Source organism: Dendropsophus ebraccatus, chromosome 7, assembly GCF_027789765.1.
Source record: "Dendropsophus ebraccatus isolate aDenEbr1 chromosome 7, aDenEbr1.pat, whole genome shotgun sequence".
Lineage (NCBI taxonomy): Eukaryota > Metazoa > Chordata > Amphibia > Anura > Hylidae > Dendropsophus > Dendropsophus ebraccatus.
This window is the reverse complement of record NC_091460.1, coordinates 94,080,103-94,105,616: the sequence shown is the minus strand read 5'-3', so window position 1 is coordinate 94,105,616 and position 25,514 is coordinate 94,080,103. Positions and strand designations below refer to the sequence as shown.

The 25,514-nt window shown below is 43.5% G+C and overlaps 1 protein-coding gene across 3 annotated transcripts in view; it reads right to left on the bottom strand.

The window, feature by feature from the left end:
• The window catches only part of LOC138797578 (BTB/POZ domain-containing protein 2-like), a 550,827-nt gene that overhangs the window by 266,167 nt on the left and 259,146 nt on the right, over positions 1-25,514 (bottom strand). For 2 of the 3 annotated variants that reach the window (XR_011363952.1, XM_069977917.1), the window contains exons 5-6: positions 16,861-17,058; positions 14,502-14,694 (exon numbers count right to left, since the gene is read on the bottom strand). Coding sequence is in view for 2 of the 3 variants with exons in the window: in XM_069977917.1 (XP_069834018.1) it covers positions 14,502-14,694; positions 16,861-17,058 (391 nt within the window). In the remaining variant the exon portion in view is untranslated. The remainder of the gene's footprint in view (positions 1-14,501; positions 14,695-16,860; positions 17,059-25,514) is intronic. The other variant, XM_069977918.1, reaches the window with a different exon arrangement.

The following is a 25,514-nucleotide window of genomic DNA, read 5'->3' as shown; positions in this document are numbered from 1 at the left end:
CATCACATGTCTCAGTCTCTTCAATGGGCTGGGTTAGCGCTTGTAACCCAGTCCACTGAAGTGAAGGAGGACACTGACAGCCGCTGCTGCTGATCACTGTCTCCCTCTCTGAAAGCATTCCACCCCCGCCCCCCCCACCGCATCTCACCCGATAGTCAGCCACCCGCACTCCACCCCCCATCTTACCTGACTGATAGCCGTGCGGCCGCATCTCAACCGATATTCAGCCAGCCGGCCGCTGCGGGCCCCCCCCCCCCCCCACATCTAACCCGGTGGCAGACGCCCGCAGCACCCCTCCCCCCCCAGCACACGATAGCCAGACGGCCGCCCGGAGGCACCCCCGCCCAGCACACATGCTAGCCGGCCGCTCGCGGAATCCCTCCCCCCCCCCACACACACATGATAGCCGGCAGCCCGCGGCACATCTTTCCTCCCCCCCAGCACACATAATAGCCGGCCGCGGCACATCTCCCTCCCCCCCCAGCACACAGGATAGCCGGCTGTCTGGGCATCCCGCGCCGAACAATCCCCCCCCCCGCGCGCACACGATAGCCAGTCGGCCTTTAGAGTAAAGCAGTATATGCAAGACAGGAAAAAGAATTAGGTTTCAGTCTTTATTTCACAACCTGTGTGCAAGTCTGCTTAACCCTTTGAGGACGGACCCAATTTTCGTTTTTGCGTTTTCGGTTTTTCTTCGTGTTTAAAGGCCATAGCACTTGCATTTTTCCACCTAGAAACCCCCATGAGCCCTTATTGTTTGCGTCACTAATTGTACTTTGCAATAACAGGCTGAATTGTTGCATAAAGTATACTGTGAAACCAGAAAAAAATTCAAAGTGTGGTGAAATTGAAAAAATAAAAAAAACGCATTTCTTTTATTTGGGTGGAATGTGTTTTTATATCTAGATGCATTCACCCCCACCGAATGCATAGAATCATCATCTCTCTGTCCAACCCGACACGCTCCCTGCTCCTGGCCCTCACCCTCCGAGACGGCATCACGTGTCTCAGTCTCTTCAATGGGCTGGGTTAGCGCTTGTAACCCAGTCCACTGAAGTGAAGGAGGACACTGACAGCCGCTGCTGCTGATCACTGTCTCCCTCTCTGAAAGCATTCCAACCCCGCCCCCCCACCGCATCTCACCCGATAGTCAGCCACCCACACTCCACCCCCCACCCCCCATCTTACCTGACTGATAGCCGTGCGGCCGCATCTCAACCGATATTCAGCCAGCCGGCCGCTGCGGGCCCCCCCCCCCCCCACACACACACATCTAACCCGGTGGCAGACGCCCGCAGCACCCCTCCCCCCCCAGCACACGATAGCCGGAGGCACCCCCGCCCAGCACACATGCTAGCCGGCCGCCCGCGGAATCCCTCCCCCCCCTCCCTCCCCACACACATGATAGCCGGCAGCCCGCGGCACATAAACCCATAAACCCCTCCCCCCCCCCCCCGCACACATAATAGCCGGCCGCGGCCCCCCCCGCCGACCAAACCCCCCCCCCCCCCCCCGCACACGATAGCCAGTCGGCCTTTAGAGTAAAGCAGTATATGCAAGACAGGAAAAAGAATTAGGTTTCAGTCTTTATTTCACAACCTGTGTGCAAGTCTGCTTAAAGGGGTTTTCCAGGATTTTTATGTTTTTTCAAAAATCATCCAGCATGATTGCCTAAGTCAAGACAAACCTCCCCATATACATTTTTCTTCTCTATCAGCTTCTCATGAGATGAAAAAGCTCTTTTTATATCTTGTATTGTTTGTTTACAAGCTGCTCAGTTTGTTTACATACACAGCACACCCAGTGGCCAGAGTTGGAATTGCAGTGTATAACAAGCTAATCAAATACCTCATGAACTGCAGCCTCAGGCTCCTCCCACCACAAGCCACTGGTTATCACATATACAGTTGCTGACACTGCAGCTGTGCATGATAAAATACCACACTTCCACAGCATGGTAATGTTTTATTTTTATGTACTGATTGTTCCTAATACCTTTGTTATACTGTTCATTGCCTATCCCACTCTGCTTTACTGTACTTTATCTATGGATGTAATTTTGTCTGAAGTAAACTTTATGTATATTTAGCACAACCTTTTTTGCTCCATCATTCTGTTTATGTACCATTCACTAGTAAGCTGAATTTTATATTGTAAGTGTGTCTACGCGCTACTGTTTGTTTTACTCTGTATGTGATGGTCACACTCTCTTTCAACATCTCTTTACTCCTCCCCCTCCCTCTCCATACATACAGGTGGAAGTGGTGCAGTCTTACAGTAGTACTTTCCTTTGTTGCCTATAGCAACTGATTGCAGCTTAGCTTTCAATAGTAATTAGCCTTGCAAAAATGAAAGCAGTGCTTGCTATGAGAAGCAAAGCATTTGTACTGTAACACTGCTTGTTAGTACTCACACACTAGGGGGGAGATTTATCAAACATGGTGTAAAGTGAAACTAGCTCAGTTGCCCCTAGCAACCAATCAGTCTGTGAGGGATGAAAGGTGGAATCTGATTGGTTGCTAAGGGCAACTGAGCCAGTTTCACTTTACACCATGGGTCTCAAACTCAATTTACCTGGGGGCCGCTGGAGGTAGAGTCTGGGTGAGGCTGGGCCGCATCAGGTTTTCCACAAGAAAAGCTCTTACAAAAACATTCCAATGTCATCAAATGTTTTTATTTTTTCATCTGTTAAAACCCCTAGCCCTCCCCCCCCCCACACAGAACTATCAATCCCAGCCCCCCCCCCACAGAACTGCCCTCCTCCATACACAGAACTATCACTCCCAGCCCTCCCCCCCACAGAGAACTATCACCCCCAGCCCCCCCCCCCCCCACACACACAGAACTATGATACCCAGCCCTCCCCCACGCACCACTATCACCCCCAGCTCTCCCCCCACACACCACTATAACCCCCCCCCCCCCCCCGCCGCCGAGAGTACTCTTACCAGAGTACTTTTTTTTTTTCCCCAATTATGACTTGTGCTAGATATTATGGTGATTGTAGTTCCTCTGCAAACAAGAAACACTGAGGGTAATATACAAACAAGATGAATTTTCTAAGAAAATAATGCTCTAATGACTCTATTGCTCTATGTATAATTGTATGCATGTATCACCTAATCAAAATAAAATCATATCTATTTGCCACAATGGAATAAAATATAATTTATTATATTGTGGACAAAAGATATGATATGATTTTATTCTGATTAGGTGATACATGCATACAATTATACATGGAGCAATAGAGTCAGATAGTCATTAGAGCATTATTTTCTTAGAAAATTCATCTTGTTTGTATATTACCCTCAGTGTTTCTTGTTTGCAGAGGAACTACAATCACCATAATATCTAGCACAAGTCATAATTGGGGAAAAAAAAAAAAAAAAGTACTCTGACGGGATGTGAACCCTGGTCAGTTTGCATGGTAAACCTGTCACTTACCACTGCACCATAATAGGAGGCTGTTGAAGCAAGAGGGAAATAGTCTATAAAATAGATCTAATTCTGAATAAATAAATAAAAAAGGGATGGGGAGCCAGGTGGTGATGATTTCTATTTGAAAGAAAAAACACAGAAATAAGAGGTACAGAAGCCATCTGTGGCTGTTTCTGCTGCTGCCAAGAGTGCTCCCATTCTCATAGCTTGTGAACCTCTTCTTTCTGATTGTTCTGTGCCCCCACCCCCACAGGACTCATGCCAGCCACAGCTTCCCCACATACAGCCACAGTGCCCCTCACTCTCCATAATGAATAACTGCACCTGTCAGCATTGATATTCATTACTGGAGGGGAAACGCTGAGTGCCTCTGTGGTGTTGCTGAGTGTTCCTGATGATATAGCTGGTGCCCCTCACCTCTTCTTTCACACTGAACAGTGTTGTGTCACACAGAAATCATCTCCCCTGTCCTGACCTCCTCCCCTCCCCCCAGCTGCTTCAGCTCTATGTATATGAAGGTTTACCCTGACCTGACGGCTTCTCTGTGTGTGGGGAGGGGGGAGGGGGAGGGGGGAGGGGGGAGGGGGGAGGGGGAGGGGGGGAGGGGGGGAGGGGGAGGGGGAGGGGGAGGGGGGAGGGGGAGGGGGAGGGTAGGACGGCAGAGGAGATGATTTATGTGTCAGGGAACAGTGTTGTCACAGAACGAAGTGTTGAAGCGATCAGAACTGCAGCAGCACAGACAGCATTCTCCCCTCTCAGGATGACTCAGACTCACTCTGGGGACGGAGAGACACTGCCTGTGCTGCTGCTGAGAGTGTGACACTGCTGGGGCCTGCCTGACAGACATCAAGCCCCTCCGTCTTCACAAGTCCCCCTCACGCTTGATCTGCACAGGCTACTGTGTGGCCAATCAGGCTCAAGTACTCTGCAGCCAATAAGAAGAGGGAGAGGCTGGCACAGGCGCAGAAGAGCTCAGTGCAGCTGATGTCACCGAACCAGAAGCAGAGACAGGAGAAGCTTCCGGTCCGGAGAATGACAGGAAGACAGAAGATCCGAAGCAAGCAAGTCACGTGACCGGCCCAGCGATCTCCCAGAGCAGACATCTAATGACAGGTAAGTATATTAGAGAAGGGTTAACACCTTGGTTAACCCTTTCCTAATACAAAAAATCATTTTTCCCTGGAAAACCCCTTTAACCCTTTGAGCCCTTATTGTTTGCGTCACTAATTGTACTTTGCAATGACAGGCTGAATTGTTGCATAAAGTATACTGTGAAACCAGAAAAAAATTCAAAGTGTGGTGAAATTGAAAAAAAAAAAACGCATTTCTTTTATTTGGGTGGAATGTGTTTTTATGCCATTCGCCCCGGGGGTAAAACTGACTTGTTATGCATATTCCTCAAGTCGTTACGATTAAAACGATATATAACATGTATAACTTTTCTTGTATCTTAAATTCAAACCATTGTTAACAAATATACGTTCCTTAAAATCGATCTATTCCCATGCTTATAGCGCTTTTATCCTTTGGTCTATGGGGCTGTATAAGGTGTAATTTTTTGCGCCATGATGTTTACTTTCTATCGGTACCTTGATTGCGCATATACGACTTTTTGATCGCTTTTTATTACATTTTTTCTGGATTTGATGCAACCTAAAATGCACAATTTTGCACTTTGGGATTTTTTTGCGCTGACGCCGTTTACCGTTCGAAATCAGAAATGTGATTAATTAATAGTTCGGGCGATAACGCACGCGGCGATAGCAAACATGTTTATTTATTTATTTAAATTATTATTTTATTATTTAAAACCTGGGAAAAGGGGGGTGATTCAAACTTTTATTAGGGGAGAGGGCTTTTTACTAATAACAACACTTTTTTTTTTTTTTTTTTTTTACACATACTAGAAGCCCCCCTAGGGGACTTCTAGTATATACACTTTGATCTCTCATTGAGATTTGTGCTGTATACTTATACAGCAAAGATCAATGAGATCGGCATTCGTTTGCTTTCGGCTGCTGCTTTTCGGCTCCATCTTGGAGCGGTCCCCGGCCGGCAGCAGTAACGGAGATCTCCTCCACTAGACACCAGGGAAGTGCTGCATCCGGTAATCGGATGCAGCTGTCATGTTTGACAGCTGCATCTGATTACTGTATAAGCGGGCACGGCGATTGGGACCGCGGCGGTTCAGAGTGGGGTCGCCGCGCGGCTCTGAACACCTCTTACGGGCGCATGACGTACGCGTAGAGGTTAAAGTATCACTGTCGTTTAAATTTTTTTTTGCAGAAATCAATAGGACAGGCAACCAGGCTCATTTTTCAAAATCTGACCTGTCTCACTTTATGCGCTTATAGCTTAGTGATGCTTTAACGTATGCTAGCGATTCTGAGATTGTTTTTTTTCGTCACATATGGCACTTTGTGAAAGTGGCAAAATTTGGTCACTATCTTGTGTTTTTTTGTGAAAAACATAAAAATTTCAAGAAAAATTTGAAAAATGTGCACTTTACAAACTTTTAAATTGTCTGCTTCTAAAAAACGAAAGTCGTATGACATAAATTAGTTACTAGGTCACATTACCAATATGTCCTCTTTATTCTGGCTTCATTTCGTAAGCATATTTAACTTTTCTTGGGTGTTACGGGGCTTAGAAATGTATCAGCAAATTATCACGTTTTCATAAAATTTCCAAAACTGATTTTTTTAGAGACCAGTTCTTTTTTGAAGTAGATTTAGGAGGCTTGTATACTGAAAACCCCCATAAGTGACCCCATTTTGGAAACTTGACACCTTAAAGAATTAATTTAGGGGTATAATGAGCATTTTAACCCTACAGAGGATGGAGGAAAGTATTCACAATTAGGCAGGGGAAAAATGGAAAATAGAAATTTTCAAATAATATGTTTGTTCAGATTAAAGTATCTCATTTTCACAAGCAACAGGAGAGAAAAAGCACCCCAAAATCTGTAACGCAGGTTCTCCCGAGTAGAAAGGTACCACATATGTGGGCATAAACCACTGTATGGGCACACAGCAGGGCTCAGAACTGTAGGAGCGCCAATTAGCGTTTTCAGTGCAGATTTTGCTGTAGAAGTTTCTGTGCGCCAGGTGCGTTTGCAGTGTTCCTGTTGTCCCAGCGAAGTGAACCCCCCCCCAAAAAAGTCACCCCATTTTGGAAAGTACACCCCTCAAAGAATACATCTTGGTGTGCGGTGAGCATTTTGACCCCACAGGTATTAGAGGAAAGTATTCAAAATAAGACAGTAAAAATGAAAAACTAGAATTTTTCCAATAATATGTATGTTTAGTTTGAAATTTCTCAATTTCACAAGGAACAGGAGAGAAAAGGCACCCCAAAATCTGTAACTCAGGTTCTCCTGAGTACAATGGTACCCCATATGTGGGTATAAACCACTGTATAGGCACACAGCGGGGCTCAGAAGGGAAGAAGCGCCAATTAGAAACTTCTACAGCAAAATCTGCACTGCAAATGCTGAGCGCCAGGTGTGTTTGCAGAACCCCTGTAGTGTCCGCAGAAGAGAAACTCCCCCATAAGTCACCCCACTATGGAAAGTGCACCCCTCAAAGAAGTCATCTTGGGGTGCAGTGAGCATTTTGGCCCCACAGGTATTCGAGGAAAGTATTCAAAATTTGACAGTAAAATAGAAAAACTAGAATTTTTCCAATTATATGTTTGTTTAGTTTGAAATTTCTCAACTTCACAAGGAAAGGGAGAGAAAACGCACCCCAAAATCTGTAACGCAGGTTCTCCTGAGTACAACGGTACACCATATGTGGGCATAAACCACTGTAAGGCACACAGCAGAAGGAAAGGAGCGTCATTTTGCTGGAGCAAAACCACAGCTGGTATTGGTTATTAGAATATCGCAGTTGATAAAAAAAAAATTTTTAAATGACATTACAGGTAATCAGGGGTGGTGACGGGCAACCTGGGAGTGTTTACTTGCTATCTGGGGTGTTTATGGGCAATCTGGGGTGGTGACAGGCAATCTGGGGTGGTACGGGCAGTCTATGGCAATCTGGGGTGTTTATGGCCAATCTGGGTTTTTTTACTGACTATCTGGGGTGGTTACAGGCAATCTGGGGGTGTGTACTGGCTATCTATGGGGTATTTAATGGCTATCTGGGGGTGTTTACTGGCTATCTGGGGTGGTAATGGACAATCTGGGGGTGGTTACTGGCTATCTAGGGGTGTATACTGGCTATCTGGGGGTGTTTACTGGCTGTCTGGGGTGGTAACGGACAATCTGGGGGTGTTTACTGGCTATCTGGGGTGGTGACGGGCAATCTGGGGGGGGGTCACAGGCAAACTGGGGTGATAACACAGGTCAACAAAAAAAAAAAATTACTGGTGTCCAAAATATTTTAATGAATTTGGGGTATTTTGGGGGTGCTGATTCTGAATATGCTATCAGTTTTGCCAGATTGGCTCAAGTTTTTGAGATTTTTGGTATCTTATTTATAGCACTTGTTGGTAAATGCGACGCATCATCTCATTAATTTCTTTGGATTAGTACTTGAACTGAGCAGTTCTCAATATAGTTTTTTGTTAATTAGTGTTCTAAAAGTTTGTTCATAGCTTGATTTTTGCACTAACTTTATGTTGTTGTCTGTTTTCCAGTGAAAAGCATGAACTCATCAAGAAGAAGTTGTCTTAACAATCCAGACTCATTCTGTTACATCTGTGGTGAATATACACTGCAAAAACATAGAAGAAACATAACAGACTTCATAAAAAAGTGTATTTGGCCTATTTTGGGGTTATGCTTGGGCACCACACATAGTGTGCAAAGCATGTATCGAATTATTACGAAAATGGAGCAAAGGACAAAGAAAAAGCTTCAAATTTGGTGTTCCAATGGTGTGGAGAGAGCAAAAAAATCATCATGATGACTGTTATTTCTGTGCAGTGCAAGTGCAAGGATTCAATAAGCATAAGAAACGAAAATGGGAGTATCCTAACATGGAATCTGCAAGAAGGCCTGTCCCTCATTGTGAAGATGTGCCTGTACCTGTGTTTACCATGTTACCTGACCTTCCCCCACCTGATGATGATGAAATGCAGGGTATGGAGCTAAGCATTAGTTCTGGAAGTGAACCAGAATATGAAGGAAATTTCAGAACACCTACGCAATTTACCCAAGGAGAGCTCAACGATCTAATAAGAGACCTCAACCTCTCAAAAAGTGCATCCAAACTTTTAGCTTCAAGGATAAGTGAAAAAAATTGTCTGACGCCTGGAACTAAAATTACATCTTACAGGACCAGAGAAGAAGCACTTCTTCAATTTTTCTGTGAAGATGACCTACTTGTATATTGTAAGGATATTCCTGGCCTGATGCTGCAAATGGGTTTACAAGTATATCGTCCTAAAGACTGGAGGCTTTTCATAGATAGTTCTAAAAGGAGTTTGAAATGTGTTTTGTTGAACAATGGCAATCAGTGTGCATCTCTTCCAGTAGCTCACTCAACTAAACTTGCAGAACAATACAAAAATGTCAAAATGGTCTTGGAGAAACTGTGCTACCATGAACATTCGTGGCTGATATGTGTTGATTTAAAAATGGTCAACTTTTTACTTGGACAGCAAAGTGGATACACAAAGTATCCTTGCTTCATCTGCATGTGGGATAGTAGAGCAAAACATCAGCACTGGGAGAAACTGAATTGGCCTCCAAGGGACACCTTGACAGTAGGAGCATCAAACATAGTGAACGAACCTTTGGTGGACAGGGAAAAAATCATTCTACCACCACTTCACATAAAGTTAGGATTAATGAAGCAGTTCGTAAAGGCATTAGACAAAGATGGTAATTGCTTCATGTACATCTGCAGATCTTTCCCTGGTCTTAGTAGCGAAAAACTAAAGGCAGGAATCTTTGATGGTCCTCAAATTCGGAAACTCCTTAAAGATTCAAATTTTCCTAAGGAAATGAATGACATTGAAACTGCTGCATGGTGTAGTTTTGTGTTGGTAGTGAAGAACTTCTTGGGAAATAAAAAGGCAGACAATTATGAAGAACTGGTACAAAACATGCTATTGAGATTTAGAAATCTGGGTGTACACATGAGCATTAATTTTCATTATCTTCACAGTCACTTGGACAGATTTCCAGAAAACCTTGGAGATTTTAGCGAAGAACAAGGGGAGAGATTTCATCAGGATATTATGGTGATGGAGGAAAGGTACCAAGGCAGATGGGACAGACATATGATGGCTGATTACTGCTGGAATCTACAGTGTGACTGCCCGAATAGCTCACATAGAAGAAAATCATATAAAAAGCGCTTTTCCAGCGATTAAATGTCTCCTATCTTTCATGTCTTGTTCATTTTTGAAGATTAGTTTCTAAAACTAGTTAAAATAAACTAAAATCAACATTTACTTTGTTAAATTTATTGTATTCATGACAATATCAATAAAGTTAATGCGCGTGTAGCAAATTACGTCTGTTTTTTTTACACATTTCACAAAAAATCTCAAAAACTTGAGCCAATCTGGCAAAACTGATGACATATTCAGAATCAGCACCCCAAAGTTACCCTAAATTCGTTGAAATATCTTTGGCCCCAAAAATGCTGTTGACCTGTGTAATGGGCAATCTGGAGGAGGAGTGACGGGCAACCTGGGGTGGTTACGGGCACCCTGGGGCAATCTGTAGTGGTTATGGGCAGCCTGTGGCAATCTGGGGTAATTACGGGTAATCTGAGCAGTTAAAGGTAAACTGGATTGGTTATGAATAATCTGGGGTAGTTACAGGTAATCTGAGGTGGTTACAGGTAATCTAGGGTGGTTACAGGTAATGCGGGGTGGTGGCACTTGACTTTTTATCCTGTCACCAATGATTTATGGTGACAGGGATAAAAATTGCCGGCAGCATTTGGAACAAGTGATCAGTGGTATATAGTATATACCACTGATCACTTGTACCAGGACCACATCAGCTAGTCTCCGATCATTGCCGATCAAAGTTGACAGCTGCATCTGATTACTGTATGCAGCCGTTCCCTGGTGTCTAGGGGGGCTTCTAGTATAAGTGTAAAAAAAAAAGTGTTGTTATTAGTAAAAAGCCCCCTCCCCTAATAAAAGTCTGAATCACCCCCCTTTTCCCATGTTTTAAATAAAAATAAATAATGTTTGGTATCGAAGTGTGTGTAATCGCCTGAAGTATTAATTTATCACATTCCTGATCTCGCGTGGTAAACTGCGTAAGCGCCAAAAAATCCCAAAGTGCAAAATTGCGCATTTTTGGTCGCATTAAATCCAGAAAAAATGAAATAAAAAGCAATCAAAAAGTTGTATATGCGCAATCAAGGTACCAATAGAAAGTAAACATCATGGCGCAAAAAAGGACACCTTACACAGCCCCATAGACCAAAGGTTAAAAGCGCTATAAGCATGGGAATGGAGCTATTTTAAGGAACATATATTTGTTAACAATGGTTTGAATTTTTTACAAGCCATCGCATAAAAGAAAAGTTATACATTTTCGATATTGTTGTAATCGTAACGTCTTGAGGAACATGCATAACAAGTCAGTTTTACCCCAGGGCGAATGGCATAAAAACAAATACAGCCAAATAAAAAAAAAGCGTTTTTTTTTTTTTTTTTTCAGTTTTACCAGAATTTTTTTCTGGTTTCACAGTGTACTTTATGCAAAAATTCAGCCTGTCATTGCAAAGTACAATTAGTGACGCACAAAATAAGGGCTCATGTGGGTTTCTAGGTGGAAAAATGCAAGTGCTATGGCCTTTTAAACACAAGGAGGAAAAAACGAAACCGCCAAAACGAAAATTGGCTCGGTCCTTAAGAGGTTAATGACCAGGCTCATTTTTTCAAAATCTGACCTGTCTCATTTTATGTGCTTCTAGCTCAGTGATGCTTTAGTGTATGCTAGCGATTCTGAGATTGTTTTTTTTCGTCACATATGGTACTTTATGTTAGTGGCAAAATTTGGTCACTATTTTGTGTGTTTTTTGTGAAAAACATCAAAATAACCTGAAAAATTTGAGAAATTTGCATTTTATGAACTTTAAAATTCTCTGCTTCTAAAAAAAGGAGGTCATAGCACATAAATTAGTCACATAACCAATATGTCTTCTTTATTCTGGCATAATTTGGTAAACATATTTTACTTTTTAGGGTGTAACAGGGGTTAGAAATTTATCAGCAAATTATCATATTTTTGTGAAAGTTTCCAAAACTGATTTTTTTTTTAGGGACCAGTTCTTTTTTTAAATGCATTTAGGAGGCTTGTATCCTAGAAACCCCCATAAGTGACCCCATTTTGGAAACTACACACCTTAAAGGACAACTCCGCCGAATTTTTTTTTTAGCTTATTTAACACACATTACAAAGTTATATAACTTTGTAATGTGGTTAAATACCCGGTCTGGCCCCCTTCCCCCACTTTCGGACCCCCGACCCCCCCGCCCAGAAGTTAAAGAATGTATACATTACCTATTACGATCGTCACGGTCCTCCTCTCCCGGGCAGCATCTGGTGACGGCGACGTCAGAGCCGGGGGGCGGTCCGGGTCTTCTTCCTCCTCTGCGTCTTCATAGAGAGTGAATGGGACGGAAAAGGCTGCTGGTGCACATGCGGACCAGCAGCCTTTTCATTGGCTGGAGCGCATCACATGGCTTCCAGCTTGCTCAGCCCTGATTGGCTGAGGTTGCTGGAAGCCATGTGATGCGCTCCAGCCAATGAAAAGGCTGCCGGTGCGCAAGCGCACTGGCAGCCTTTTCCATCCCCAGGACCCGGAAGTCAGAGACATCGCTGGACGGCGGACGGCGGTGAGGCGGACGAATGGAGTGGCGATCGGAGGGATGGTGAGTATGGTGTCTGTGTGTGTCTGTGTTTTGTTTTTTTTGGGGGGGTCCCGCCGGAGTTGTCCTTTAAAGAATTAATCTAGGGGTATAGTGAGCATTTTGACCCCACAGATATTAGAGGAAAGTATTCAAAATTAGACAGTAAAAATGAAAAACTCAAATTTTTCCAATAATGTGTTGAATTAATTAGAAATTTCCCAATTTCAGGAGGAACAGGAGAGAGAATATCCAGCAAAGTCTGTAACGCAGGTTATTATGAATACAACAGTACCCCATATGTGGGCATAAAACACTATGGGCACACAGCAGGGCTTAAAAGGGAAGGAGCGCCTATTAGCTTTTTCAATGCAGATTTTGCTGAAGAGCGCCAGATGGGTTTGCAGGGTCCCTGTAGTGCCAGCGGAGTAAAATCACCCCATAAGTCACCCCATTTTGGAAAGTAAACCCCTCAAAGAATTCATCTTGGGATGTGGTGAGCATTTTGACCCCACAGGTATTAGCGTAAAGTATTCAAAATTAGACAGTAAAAATGAAAAACACAAATTTTTCCAACAATATATGTTTGTTCAGTTTAAAATTTCTCAATTATACGAGGAACAGGAGAAAAAATGTACACCAAAATTTGTAACTCAGGTTCTCCTGAGTAAAACGGTACCCCATATGTGGGCATAAACCACACCACAACCACATATATGGGCACACATCAGGGCTCAGAAGGGAAGGTGCGCCATTTAGCATTTTCAGTGCAGATTTTTCTGAAGAAGTTTCTGAGTGACAGGTACTGTAGTGCCAGTGGAGAAAAATCTCCCCATAAGTCACTTCATTTTGGAAAGTAAACCCCTCAAAGAATTTATCTTGCGGTATGGTGATCATTTTGAGTCCACAGGTATTAGAGGAAAGTATTCAAAATTGGCCAATAAAAATAAAAAAAACTTGCATTTTTCCAATAATATGTTCTTTAAATTCGAAATTTCTCAATTTGCTAAGGAACAGGAGAGAAAATTCACCCAAAAATCTTTAACGCAGGTTCTTTTGAGTAGAACGGTGTCCCATATGTGGGCATATACCACTGTATGGACACACAGCGGGGCTCAGAAGGGAAGGAGCGTCAATTTGCTTGAGCACAACTTCAGCAAGTAACAGTTATTATAATAGCGCACTGAAAAAATTTGATTGCAGGTAATCTGGAGCTGGTAACAGACAACCAGCGGTGGTTACGGGCAACCTGCGGTGGTTACGAGCAACCTGCAGTGGTTACAGACAATCTGGGGTGGTTACAGGTAATCTGGGGTGGTTACGGATAAACGGAAGTGCTTATAGGTAAGCTGGGGTGAGTAAATGTAATTTGGGGTGGTTACGGCAATCTGGTGTGGTTACGGGCAATCTGGAGGGGGTCACTGGCAATTTGGGGTGATTATGGGCAACGTGGGGGGGTTGCGGTCAATGTGCATAAGTTACAGGCAACGTGCGGTAGTTACAGACAACGTGTAGTAGTTACGTGCAATCTGGCGTGATTACGGCAACCTGGGGCAGTTATGTGCAACCTGCGGTGGTTACGGGTAATCTGGGGGTGGGGGGGTACGGGTAATCTGGGAGTAAACCGCAATTATTACTATAATAAAAAGTGTGTGTTTTATTTTATTTGCATGTTTTTCACTTTTTGTACACTTGCGCACTTCAGAAGCAGTCTGGACGCCGAACAGGAAGGACCTCCCTGGATAAGGTGAGTATAGGGGGAAGGGGGGTGACTGGGGGGTGGGGGACGACATGGGAGGGGGGGCACAGTGAGGGGAGATGAAAGTCAGCAGCGGCGCTGGTAATGCCCGTTACCAGCGGCCGCCGCTATAACGATAATACTGGCGATCGCCAGTGCGGGGACCAGCCAAGAAGGACCCCACACTCTGCCCCGACCCCTCAGCTACCTTTGGTAGCTGGGGCGACGGGGTGGGGGCCTTACCGGCGCCGCAGCCTTATTCTCTGATATCACCGTAAAAAGCTGATGGCAGCAGAATAAGGCCCCTTAGTGACCGCCGTAAAAAGCCGTATTGGCGGTCACTAAGGAGTTAAGGAAAGGCCGCTGATTGGTCAAGAGAGCACAAATGCACATTAGTAACATTCCCAACAGTGTTTTTTATTTTTGTAGCAATAGTTGAGTTGTAAAATAATACAAAAATAAAGAACATGCTTATGAAAATATGTAACAGTACCTTATTCGATCACTGGTGCCACTGTAACCCCATCGACTTTCTACCTGTTGGAAGCGGTTAATATTACACTCTTTTCCACGCAGACAACACCGTGGCCTGTCTATGAACTCTACTCGAGGTTTGGGGTTTACTGTAAAGTGCAGGAAAAGACTGACCACCTCCCGGTCAGTGAGTATGCCAGACTGAGCTGGGCCTAGAAAAAAAATGAAGAAAGGGAAACGTTATTGATGCATTTAAGACAACAAAAAAAATAAAAGTATTTTAATGCGCTTTAACATATTACAAGATTAAACTTAATGGGGTACTGCAGACACTCAAATCTGTTTAATTTTTATGTTGCTGTTAATACGCTGATTTAATAAAGTTGTAATACTTGGTAATATAACATTATTAAAATGAAAGTAGACACATATATATATATATATATATATATATATATATATATACACACATACACATATATATGTATATGGCCAACAACATGTGGTGTCAGAAACTGAAAGTTGCCTGCTACTGATGAAAGGCAGGGTCAAACCCCCAACCCCAAAACTTGACTCTCCGGAGAAACTCTTTAAAAAAGCAAATGTCCACTCTTGAACAAGCCTAAAATTTTATGCAAGTAAATTTAATGCAATATATTTATAGTAGTCAGAACTAATGTTTTCTGATCCAAATCTCCTGCTTACAGATTTACCTGCAGGTACTTCTAGAGAACGCTTAAAAGCTTACTTGCATGCTGCGTTATTCACTGTTTAACAGTAGATAGGATGATTACAAATTATCTCTAGTATTAGGGCTCTTTTACCCAGGATGAATATTGGCAGGCAGGAACCCTCATTGCTAATAATCAGCCAGTGATCAGCCAATGAACATAAAATCTCCTGTTCTTCGGATGATCACATCATTTGTGTGGGCATTGAAATCATTAGTATTCACCCGCACATCTTCCCGTGTAGACAGGAATATGCGCTCACCTACCATGTTCATGCACTCTGGCCACATGATTGATTGAGCCTTGTAAAGGAGCTTTGACTGCTATAATAAATAAGAAGTCACTCAGCACATAATATTGGAGATTGAAAAGATGTAGAGATGGAGATTTGAAAAGAGTACCTGTCAGTAAGCTTGTGCTGCTGTAATTGCAGGTAAAAGCATCTTAGGCTATGTTCTTGCTAAGTTTGTGGCCCTTTTTAGAAGCCTGGCTGCTGTCAATCAAGGCGTGTGCAAAAATGACAGGCTAACCCTGGGCTCTTCCCGTGCTGCGAAATGCCCCCTGGGCCTAGAATCCTGTTGAGAAGCCCAATGTAGGCATGGGCTAATTATCCCTGCTGTTTAGCTGCCGAAAGGTCTGCTTTAAAGTTACTCTGTACCCACAATCTGACGCCCTCCAAACAACTTGTACCTTCAGATAGCTGCTTTTAATCCAAGATCTGTCCTGGGGTCCGTTCGTCAGGTGATTCAGTTATCGTCCTAAAAAACAGCCCATGTTCCGTGCTGACACAGGTGATGAATAGTAGAAAATCTCCCTGGAGCATTCCTAATGATGAGGAGGGCGGGAGGAGGGACGGAGGGGTTGTGCCAGCCTAATGCATAGAAACTCTAAGCCACACCAGTTTGACACAGGGCTGCCAGTTTAAAAGTTGTTTTTTTTTTGGACAAAAACTGCATCACCTACCGAACGGCCCCCAGGACAGATCTTGGATTAAAAGCAGCTATCTGAATTTTTTTTTTTTTTGGGGGGGGGGTCAGATTGTTGGTATAGAGTTGCTTTAAAGAAGCAGTTCAGTTTGTTTGTTTTTCGGCCCCCCGGGTAGCCGCTGTCATGTATACTTACAGAAGATGATCGGTGTCCCGTTCCCGTCGGTCAGTTCCCTTCCCGTGGTGCCTTTCGAATCGGGCGCGCTCACTTCCGCCGATGCTGTGACTCCTCTTCTCTGCCTTGTAATTAGAATGCCGGAAGTCACGCGCTTCCATAGCGAATGCATGGAAGTGAGTGACTTCCGGCGTATAATTACTGTTCAGAGAAGAGGACTTGCGGCAGCCGGCGGAAGTGAGCGCGCCCGATTTGAACAGCACCGCGGGACGGGAACTGACCGACGGGAACGGGACACCGATCATCTTCTGTAAGTATACATGACAGCGGCTACCCGGGGGGGCGAAAAAAAAAAAACTAAACTGCTTCTTTAAGTGTGTAAATTTAACACAAGGAAATCATTTTGCCCCTTCTCACCATCATTTACCTATCAAGTGCTAAAAGAACTGTAAAACTGAAAAAAAAATGAAAAAAGTTGAATATAAAATAAGGCAATACACCACCATTTGTATAAATATACTGCAATGAGAAGATGTTTAAGTATACCTGCTGCAAATTCTTCAATGGTCATAAGTGGGAAACGGATAAGTGATAACGCTTTGCTGAGTGCTTTCCGTTTGTTTTCTGAGGTTATCGGTTGCTGCTGCCTCTGGCATTCTGACTCAGACCAGCGTACAACTGCATTAAAGAGTCTGATCTCACGAATCCCTAATGTATCCCGTTCTAAGACTGCAACAAGGGTATCTGGACAAAAGCAAAAATATGCAGTGTAAATACAAGTAACCTTTTTGTGTTGTCCACCCCAGAGACACAACAGTTTTTTATTACTCTGTAGTGAGAATGTAGTCACCTTTTAAAATACAGAATGTCACAGTTTCTGTAAAGTCAGTCACGTCATGAGCCAACACACCACCATTTGCTGGTACAAGGGGCAAAAGTACCCTTTGTCTTTGGTTATTTTTTCTTCTTTTGTTCTCATGATAGCTTGGGTTTTAGAAGCACGTAGAGAACAGACTTTGAGCCTGCAGACCATACTACTTTAGCAGGAAAAGTTATATATAAAAAAAAAAAAGAAGGCGCCCACAGTTTTTAAATATTTTGTGAACTCACTCGGCCAACAGTTTTCTCCCAACATCTCCATACACATGAATATTCAGTAGTGCTGAACAACCATGTGTTCTCTAAAGTAAGGAGAGGGGTAAGTCACAGCCAGACAGCTCTGGAGCCAGCATATCCCTGTCAGAACAATAGGGTCAGTCAGTGAGTATATAACACGCCCGACCCTCCTCTGCTTCGATATTATCTGTTGTAAGCAAATGTTGTAAAGCAAGCTCACTGAAGTAAATGTGGCCGTACATCTACAACAACTGCCTGTTAAGTTATCTCTCCCCTCCTTCCCATACACCTGTACCTTTGGCACAGCCAAACGTATATGTGTTCTCTATAGAAAGGGGCAAGGGAGGGGTAAGATGCCACCAGCCAGCTCTGATGGTTGCTTATTCCTCTAAAAAAAGAGGGTGGGCAATGATTTTTCACCAAGCCTGACCCCTATCTCCACCGACATCATTGTGAGACCCCTATATACCTTATACTTGGTGGCTTTGGCTAACATAATAATAAAGTATTTTGGGACCTTTATGGAGATTCTTGTCATGTTGCAACTTGGCTTTGAATAAGGCTTCTTCAAGGGAATTAATCAGTAGGTTTATACTGACTTAAGGTGATTATACAGCTTTAAAAACACATGCCTACTTTCTTCCAGAGACAACATAACTCTAATGTTGGATAACACCTTTAAACTAGATTTGACTTTCTAGGGAAATACATAGTGCTTGAAAAAAGCGCCCCTTTAACAGTGACTTCCCTTTAAGAGAAACTTTAACCCTTGATACCCTCCCTTTAAGAGCGACTTTGGTACAGTCCCTTAACCCCTTTCCTCCTGATCATATTTTCGTTTTTGCATTTTCGTTTTTTCCTCCTAGGGTTTAAAAGGGCATAGCATTTTTTCACCTACAGACCCACATGAGCCCTTATTTGTTGTGCAACTAATTGTACTTTACAATAGCAGACTTAATTTTTGCATAAAATATATTGCGAAACCAAAAAAAAATTATATGCACAGTGAAATTGAAAATAAAACACAATATTTTTAATTTGGGGTGGTTTTGTGTTTACGCCATGCCCCATATGGTAAAACTGACTTGTTATGAATGTTCCTCAAGTTGTTACAATTACGATATGTAACATGTATAACTTTTATATTATTTGATGGCTTATAAAAAAATCTAAACTAAATGTTCTTTAAAATCGCTCCATTCCCAGGCTTATAACGCTTTTATCCTTTGGTATATGGGGCTGGTTGAGGTTTCATTTTTTTGTGCCATGTGGTGTTCTTCCTATTGGTTCCTTGATATGCGACTTTTTGATCTCTATTTATTACAATTTTTTTTAATTTATTGCGACCAAAAATGCACAATTTAGCACTTTGGGATTTTTTTGCGCTTACACTGCTTACCATGCGAGATCAGGTATGTGATAATTTAATATTTCGGGCGATTACGCACGCGGCAATGCCAAATATGTTTATTTATTAATTTATTTTTATTTATAAAATGGGTCGCTGAGCCCCGGCCGGCTCAGTACAGCAGGTCTCGCGGGGGGGGGGGGGGGGGGGAGATCCAGCCACTAGACACCAAGGAAAGGGGCACGCAGGACTGTTAAGATTGCATCTAAGTGGCCGAATTAGCGGTCGCAGCCGATCGGCGGCACCCGCTAAAAGCCACTGTCCCGTGCTGTAGTAAGCAGACGGGATCGCGACGGTTCAGAGCAGATCGCGAGGGAAGGGGTTAACGAGCGACTTTGGTGCTAACGCATCGAGTGACCTATATACTGTACCTTTCAGATCAGCTTAAGTATTGTCCCTTTAAAAAAAACTTAGGTACCATCCTTTGAAAACCAGATTAAGTACTGACCCTTTACGAGCTACTTGGGTAACATCCCTTTAAGAGCGGCTTGGGTACCGTCCCTTTAAGAGCGGCTTGGGTACCGTCCTTTTAAGAGCGGCTTGGGTATCGTCCCTTTAAGAGCGGCTTGGGTACTGTCCCTTTAAGAGCAGCTTGGGTACCGTCCCTTTAAGAGCGGCTTGGGTACCGTCCCTTTAAGAGCGACTTGGGTATCGTCCCTTTAAGAGCGACTTGGGTACTGTCCCTTTAAGAGCGACTTGGGTACTGTCCCCTCAGCTCTGCTACTTTACTGACTGAACTCTGCTACTTATGGCCCAGTTCACACTGAGTAAACACGGCGTAAAGGGAGAACACGCGCTCGTCCGCTTCCTCTCCTCTCCGCTTAAAGAACTAACATGTTAGTTCCTTGAGCAGAGAGCGGCAGCAGCGGACAAACACGCGCCCTCTCTTTCACTTAAAGCAGCACACTGAGCGCGGCAGGATTCCGCGGCGTGTTTACTCAGTGCTCAGTGCTCCGGGAACAAGCAAGCAGCAAAACGTGTTTGGGTGTGGAGAGGAGGTGCAATGATTTATTGTGCTGCTATTGAATGATTTATGTGCTGCTATTAGGCTGAGATGGATCACTGCACATGTTAGCGGATTGATGTTAGGAGATTAATTTATATGTTGTTAATAATGTTATTGCTGCTAGCACTAAGGATTACTATGCGAACATACAGTATATTGCTGCTATTTATAACAATTTTTTTTTTTATGAATTCTTATTTTTATGGGTGTAATGACATCTTGTGGGCATTAGGGTGTAGTGCAATTATCTCATAACACGGCATAGTACTGATAGATTGACCACATCAGTGGGCATTGGTGCAATATATAAAAAAAAAGACTTATTAACCACTGTTCTGTAGTTACATACTGTGCAGGTGTGAACACAGTCCATGATAATGTCCGGCCCTCATTGAGTTTTTAATTTGTTCTATGTAGTGTGTAATGTGTGTAAATGTTTTTTTATGGGGAATTAATTGTAATAAAGATTATGAATTTTTCAAACAATTTGTGGTTGGTTTTGATCTTGATGAGGTTTTTTTTAGGTTATATACGTCATAAGGTAACCTCTTATTTAATTTGATTTGGTAAATTGGTGTTGTTCTTATACAGGTTATATTCCTGTTAAAAGCAACCTGGGTCCTGTCCCTTTAAGAGCAACCTGGGTCCCTTTAAGAGCGACCTGGGTCCCTTTAGGTGTTAAACGCTCTTAAAAGGGACCCAGGTCGCTGGTAAAGGGACCCAGGTCGCTCTTAACCCTTAGAGGACCCGGCCAATTTAAATTTTTGCGTTTATGGCAATTGCATTTTTTCATCTAGAAACCCATATGAGCCCTTATTTTTTGCACCACTAATTGTTCTTTGCAATGACAAGCTGAATTTTTTTCATAAAGTACACTGCGAAACCATAAAAATATTCAAAGTGTGGTGAAATTGAAAAAAACCCCAGCATGTCTTTTATTTTGGGGGGGGGGGGGGGTTTCGTTTTTACGCCGTTCGCCCTGGGGTACAAATGACTTGTTATATATGTTCCTCAAGGCGTTACGATTACAACGATATGTAACATGTATAACTTTCATTGTATCTGATGGCCTGTAAAAAAGTCAAACCATTCTTAACAAATATATGTTCCTAAAAATCGTTCCATTCCCAGGCTTATAACGCTTTTATCCTTTGGTCTATGGGGCTGTGTCAGGTGTCATTTTTTTGCGCCATGAAGTGTTCTTTCTATCGGTACCTTGATTGCGCATATGCGACTTTTTGATTGCTTTTTATTACAATTTTTCTGGATTTGATGCGACCAAAAATGCCCAATTTTGCACTTTGGGATTTTTTTGTGCTTACGCCATTTACTGTGCGAGGTCAGAAATGTGATTAATTAATCGTTTGGGCGATCACGGCGAGGTCGCTCTTAAAGGGACCCAGGTCGCTCTTAAGAGTGACTTGCTTCACTTTAAGAGCAACTTGGGTCACTTTAAGAGCGACTTGAGGCCCGTCACTTTAAGAGCGACATGGATCATGTCCCTTTAAGAGTGACCTGGGTCCCTTCAAGAGTGACCTGGGTCCCTTCAAGAGTGACCTGGGTTCCTTCAAGAGCGACTTGGGTCCCTTTAAGAGCGACTTGGGTCCAGTCCCTTTAAGAGCGACATGGGTACCATATACCTTTTGGAGCGACTTGGGTCCCTTTAAGAGCGACTTGGGTCCCTTTAGGAGTGACATGGGTCCCTTTAGGAGTGACATGGGTCCCTTTAAGAGCGACTTGGGTACATATAATGGTAAAGATCATTGCTCGGTTACCATGACAATCTTACTCATGTCAGTGAGACAAAAATGTTTAGGACCTTCCATCTTCTACATCTTCTAATGGCCAATAGTGGACATGTGACTGTGTGAATGTTGTAATACATTGCCTGAAAAGACCTTAGAATTTCTATTGGCTGCTATATTTCAGCTATTTGCATATGTGCTGAGATTGGCTGTTAGCGTTTAGAGTGTGGCCATTATTTCTAATGGGCCATTATTTTCTATGTGAAATTATGGGTCTTAAACACCTTAGGGACCAAGCCTATTTGAGCCTTAATGACCAGGCTCATTTTTCAAAATGTGACCTGTCTCACTTTATGCGCTTATAGCTCAGTGATGCTTTAACATATGCTAGCGATTCTGAGAATGTTTTTTTTGTAACATATGGTACTTTATATTAGTGGCAAAATTTGGATCTTTTGTGTTTTTTGTGAAAAATATAAAAATATCATGAAAAATTTGAAAAATTAGCACTTTTACAAACTTTGAAATTCTCTGCTTCTAAAAAAAAAGAAAGTCGTATCACATAAATTAGGTCACATTACCAATATGTCCTCTTTATTCTGGCATAAATTCGTAAACATATTTTACTTTTCTTGGGTGTTACGGGGCTTAGAAATGTATCAGCAAATTATCAATTTTTCATGAAATTTCTAAAACTAATTTTTTTAGGGACCATGTCTTTTTTTAAGTGTGTTTAGGAGGCTTGTATACTTAAAACCCCCATAAATGACCACATTTTGGAAACTACACACCCTAAGGAATTAATCTAGGGTTATAATGAGCATTTTAACCCTACAGGGGCTGAAGGAAAGTATTCACAATTAGGCCGGAAAAAAATGGAAAATAGAAATTTTCAAATAATATGTTCGTTCAGATTAAAGTATCTCATTTTCACAAGCAACAGGAGAAAAAAAAGCACCCCAAAATTTGTAACGCAGGTCCCCCTGAGTACAATGGTACCCCATATGGGGGCGTAAACCACTGTATGGGCACACAGCGGGGCTCAGAAGGGAAGGAGCGCCAACTAGCATTTTCAGTGCAGATTTTGCTGTACAAGTTTTCAGGCGCCAGGTGCGTTTGCAGTGCCCCTGTAGTGCCAGCAGAGTGAAACACCCCCATAAGTCAGCCCATTTTGGAACGATAACCCCTCAAAGAATACGTCTTGGGGTGCAGTGAGCATTTTGACCCCACAGGTATTAGAGGAAAGTATTCAAAATTAGACAGTAAAAATGAAAAACTAGAATTTTTCCAATAATATGTTTGTTTAGTTTGAAATTTCTCAACTTCACAAGGAAAGGGAGAGAAAGCGCACCCCAAAATCTGTAACGCAGGTTCTCCTGAGTACAACGATACCCCATATGTGGGCATAAACCACTGTATGGGCACACAGCCGGGCTCAGAACAGAAGGAGTGCCAATTAGCATTTGCAGTACAGATTGTTCTGAAGAAGTTTCTGAGAGCAGGGTGCGTTTGCAGAGCCCCTGTAGTGTCCGCAGAAGAGAAACCCCCCAAAAGTCACCCCATTTTGGAAAGGGTACCCCTCAAAGAAGTCATCTTGGGGTGCAGTGAGCATTTTGACCCCACAGGTATTAGAGGAAAGGATTCAAAATTAGAAAGTAAAAATGAAAAAAAAATGAATTTTTTCAATAATATGTTTGTTTAGTTTGAAATTTCTCAATTTTAACGAGAAACAGGAGAGAAAATGCACTGCAAAATTTGTAAAGCAGGTTCTCCTGAGTACAACGATACCTCATATGTGGGCATAAACCACTGTATGGGCACGCAGCAGGGCTCAGAAGGGAAGGAGCATCATTTTGCTGGAGCAAAACCGCAGCTAGTATCAGTCATTAGAAAAGTGCAGTTGCTAAAAAAAAATTTTTTAAATGAGATTACAGATAATCTGGGGTGGTGACGGGCAACCTGGGAGTGTTTACTTGCTATCTGGGGTGGTGACGGGCAATTTGGGGTGGTACGAGCAGTCTGTGGGAATCTGGGGTGTTTATGGGCAATCTGGGGGTGTTTACTGGCTATCTGGGTTGGTTACGGGCAATCTGGGGTGGTTACAGGCAATCTGGGGTGGTTACAGGCAATCTGGGGGTGTTTACTGGCTATCTAGGGGTGTTTACTAGCTATCTAGGGGTGTTTACTGGCTATCTGGGGGTGTTTACTGGCTATCTGGGGTGGTAACGGACAATCTGGGGGTGTTTACTATCTATATGGGGTGGTAACAGACAATCTGGGGGTGTTTACTGGCTATCTGAGTTGGTGACGGGCAATCTGGGGGGGGGTGTCACAGGCAATCTGGGGTGGGTATGGCCAATCTGGGGTGCTTACGGGCAATCTGTAGTGGTTATGGGTAGCCTGTGGCAATCTGGGGTGGTTACAGGCAATCTGGGGGTGTTTACTGGCTATCTGGGGGTGTTTAATGGCAATCTGGGGTGGTTACAGGTAATGCGGAGTGGTTACAGGTAATGCGAGGTGGTTACCAATAATTTTTGGTGACAGGGGACAAAAAGTGCCGGCAGCATTTGGAACAAGCGATCAGTGGTATATAGTATATAACGCTGATCAGTTGTATTAGGACCACATCGGCTAGTCCCTGATCATTGCCCCATGCTCTCCGCCACCTCTGGTAGTGGAGAGAATGAGAGTTTGATCTTTTTTTAAGGGTACAAACACACTTGCTGTATCTGCAGCGAGTTTCTGGCTGCGTATTCGCAGCGAGACTCGCTGAGGATCCCAGCCATGTGTGCTCAATGGCAGACAAACTCGCAGCAGGGATGTACATCCCTGCTCCGAGTTTGTCCGCAGCTCGCCCCGTTAACTCGCCGGCCGCGGGAGACTATACACCAGCTAATCCCGGCTACGGGGCTCCCGACATCTTCATGGCCCGTTCAGCCAATCAGTGCTGCGGTGGGCCAGCTCAGTGATTGGCTGAGCGGGACGTGCCGGGAATCAGCGAAGGACCAGATGATGTATAGTCGGGACCAGGTGATGTATAGTCTCTGGCGTGGGGTTAACGGGTCGGCCTTTGGACAAACTCGCAGCAGGGATGTTTGTCTGCCAGTACACAGGGCCGGGATCCTCAGCGAGTCTTGCTGCGAATACGCAGCGAGAAACTCACTGCCAATGCGGCAAGTGTGTTTGTACCCTAAGGAATTAATCACTGTGAACACTAAGGTTATTCCGGGGGGGACAGGGGGGGACATGTATTCATCTCCTCTTACTGTGGATTAACGGTGAGAGGACATGAAAGCATGCCTGTTACCGGTGGCCGCCGCTTTACTAGTAATAACGGCGATCGTCGGTGCGGGGACTGGCCGGGACTAAGCCCACATTCTGCCCCAACTTCTCAGCGACCTCCAGTAGCTGAGAGAAGGGGGCTGCGGGCATTACCGGGGCTGCTGCACTATTCTGCGCCATCGCCATAAAGGGCTGATGGCAAAAGAATAGAGCCCATCAGTGATCGCCGTAAAAATTCATATCGGCGGTCACTAATAACATAATACATGCATTCTGTGGGTGACTACTGTTACGGCGATACAACATTTGTATAGTTTTTTTTTTAACTATTACCACTTTGGCGCAATAGAAACTATCTTCCTAGCCAAAACCCACAAAAACTGTTGCCACATTGCAAGATCCATAGCGTTCTTATCTTTTGCGCGACAGAGCTGGTTTTGGGCTTATTTTATGCGGGAAGATCTGTAGTTTCTATTGATACCAAGTTTTATATGTATATGACTTTTTGACCTCTTTTAGGCTATGTTCACACTGTGTATATTTCAGTCAGTATTGTGGTCCTCATATTGCAACCAAAACCAGAAGTGGATTAACCCCTTGCCTCCGCAGCATGTTTTGGCCTTAATGACCAGGCTCATTTTTC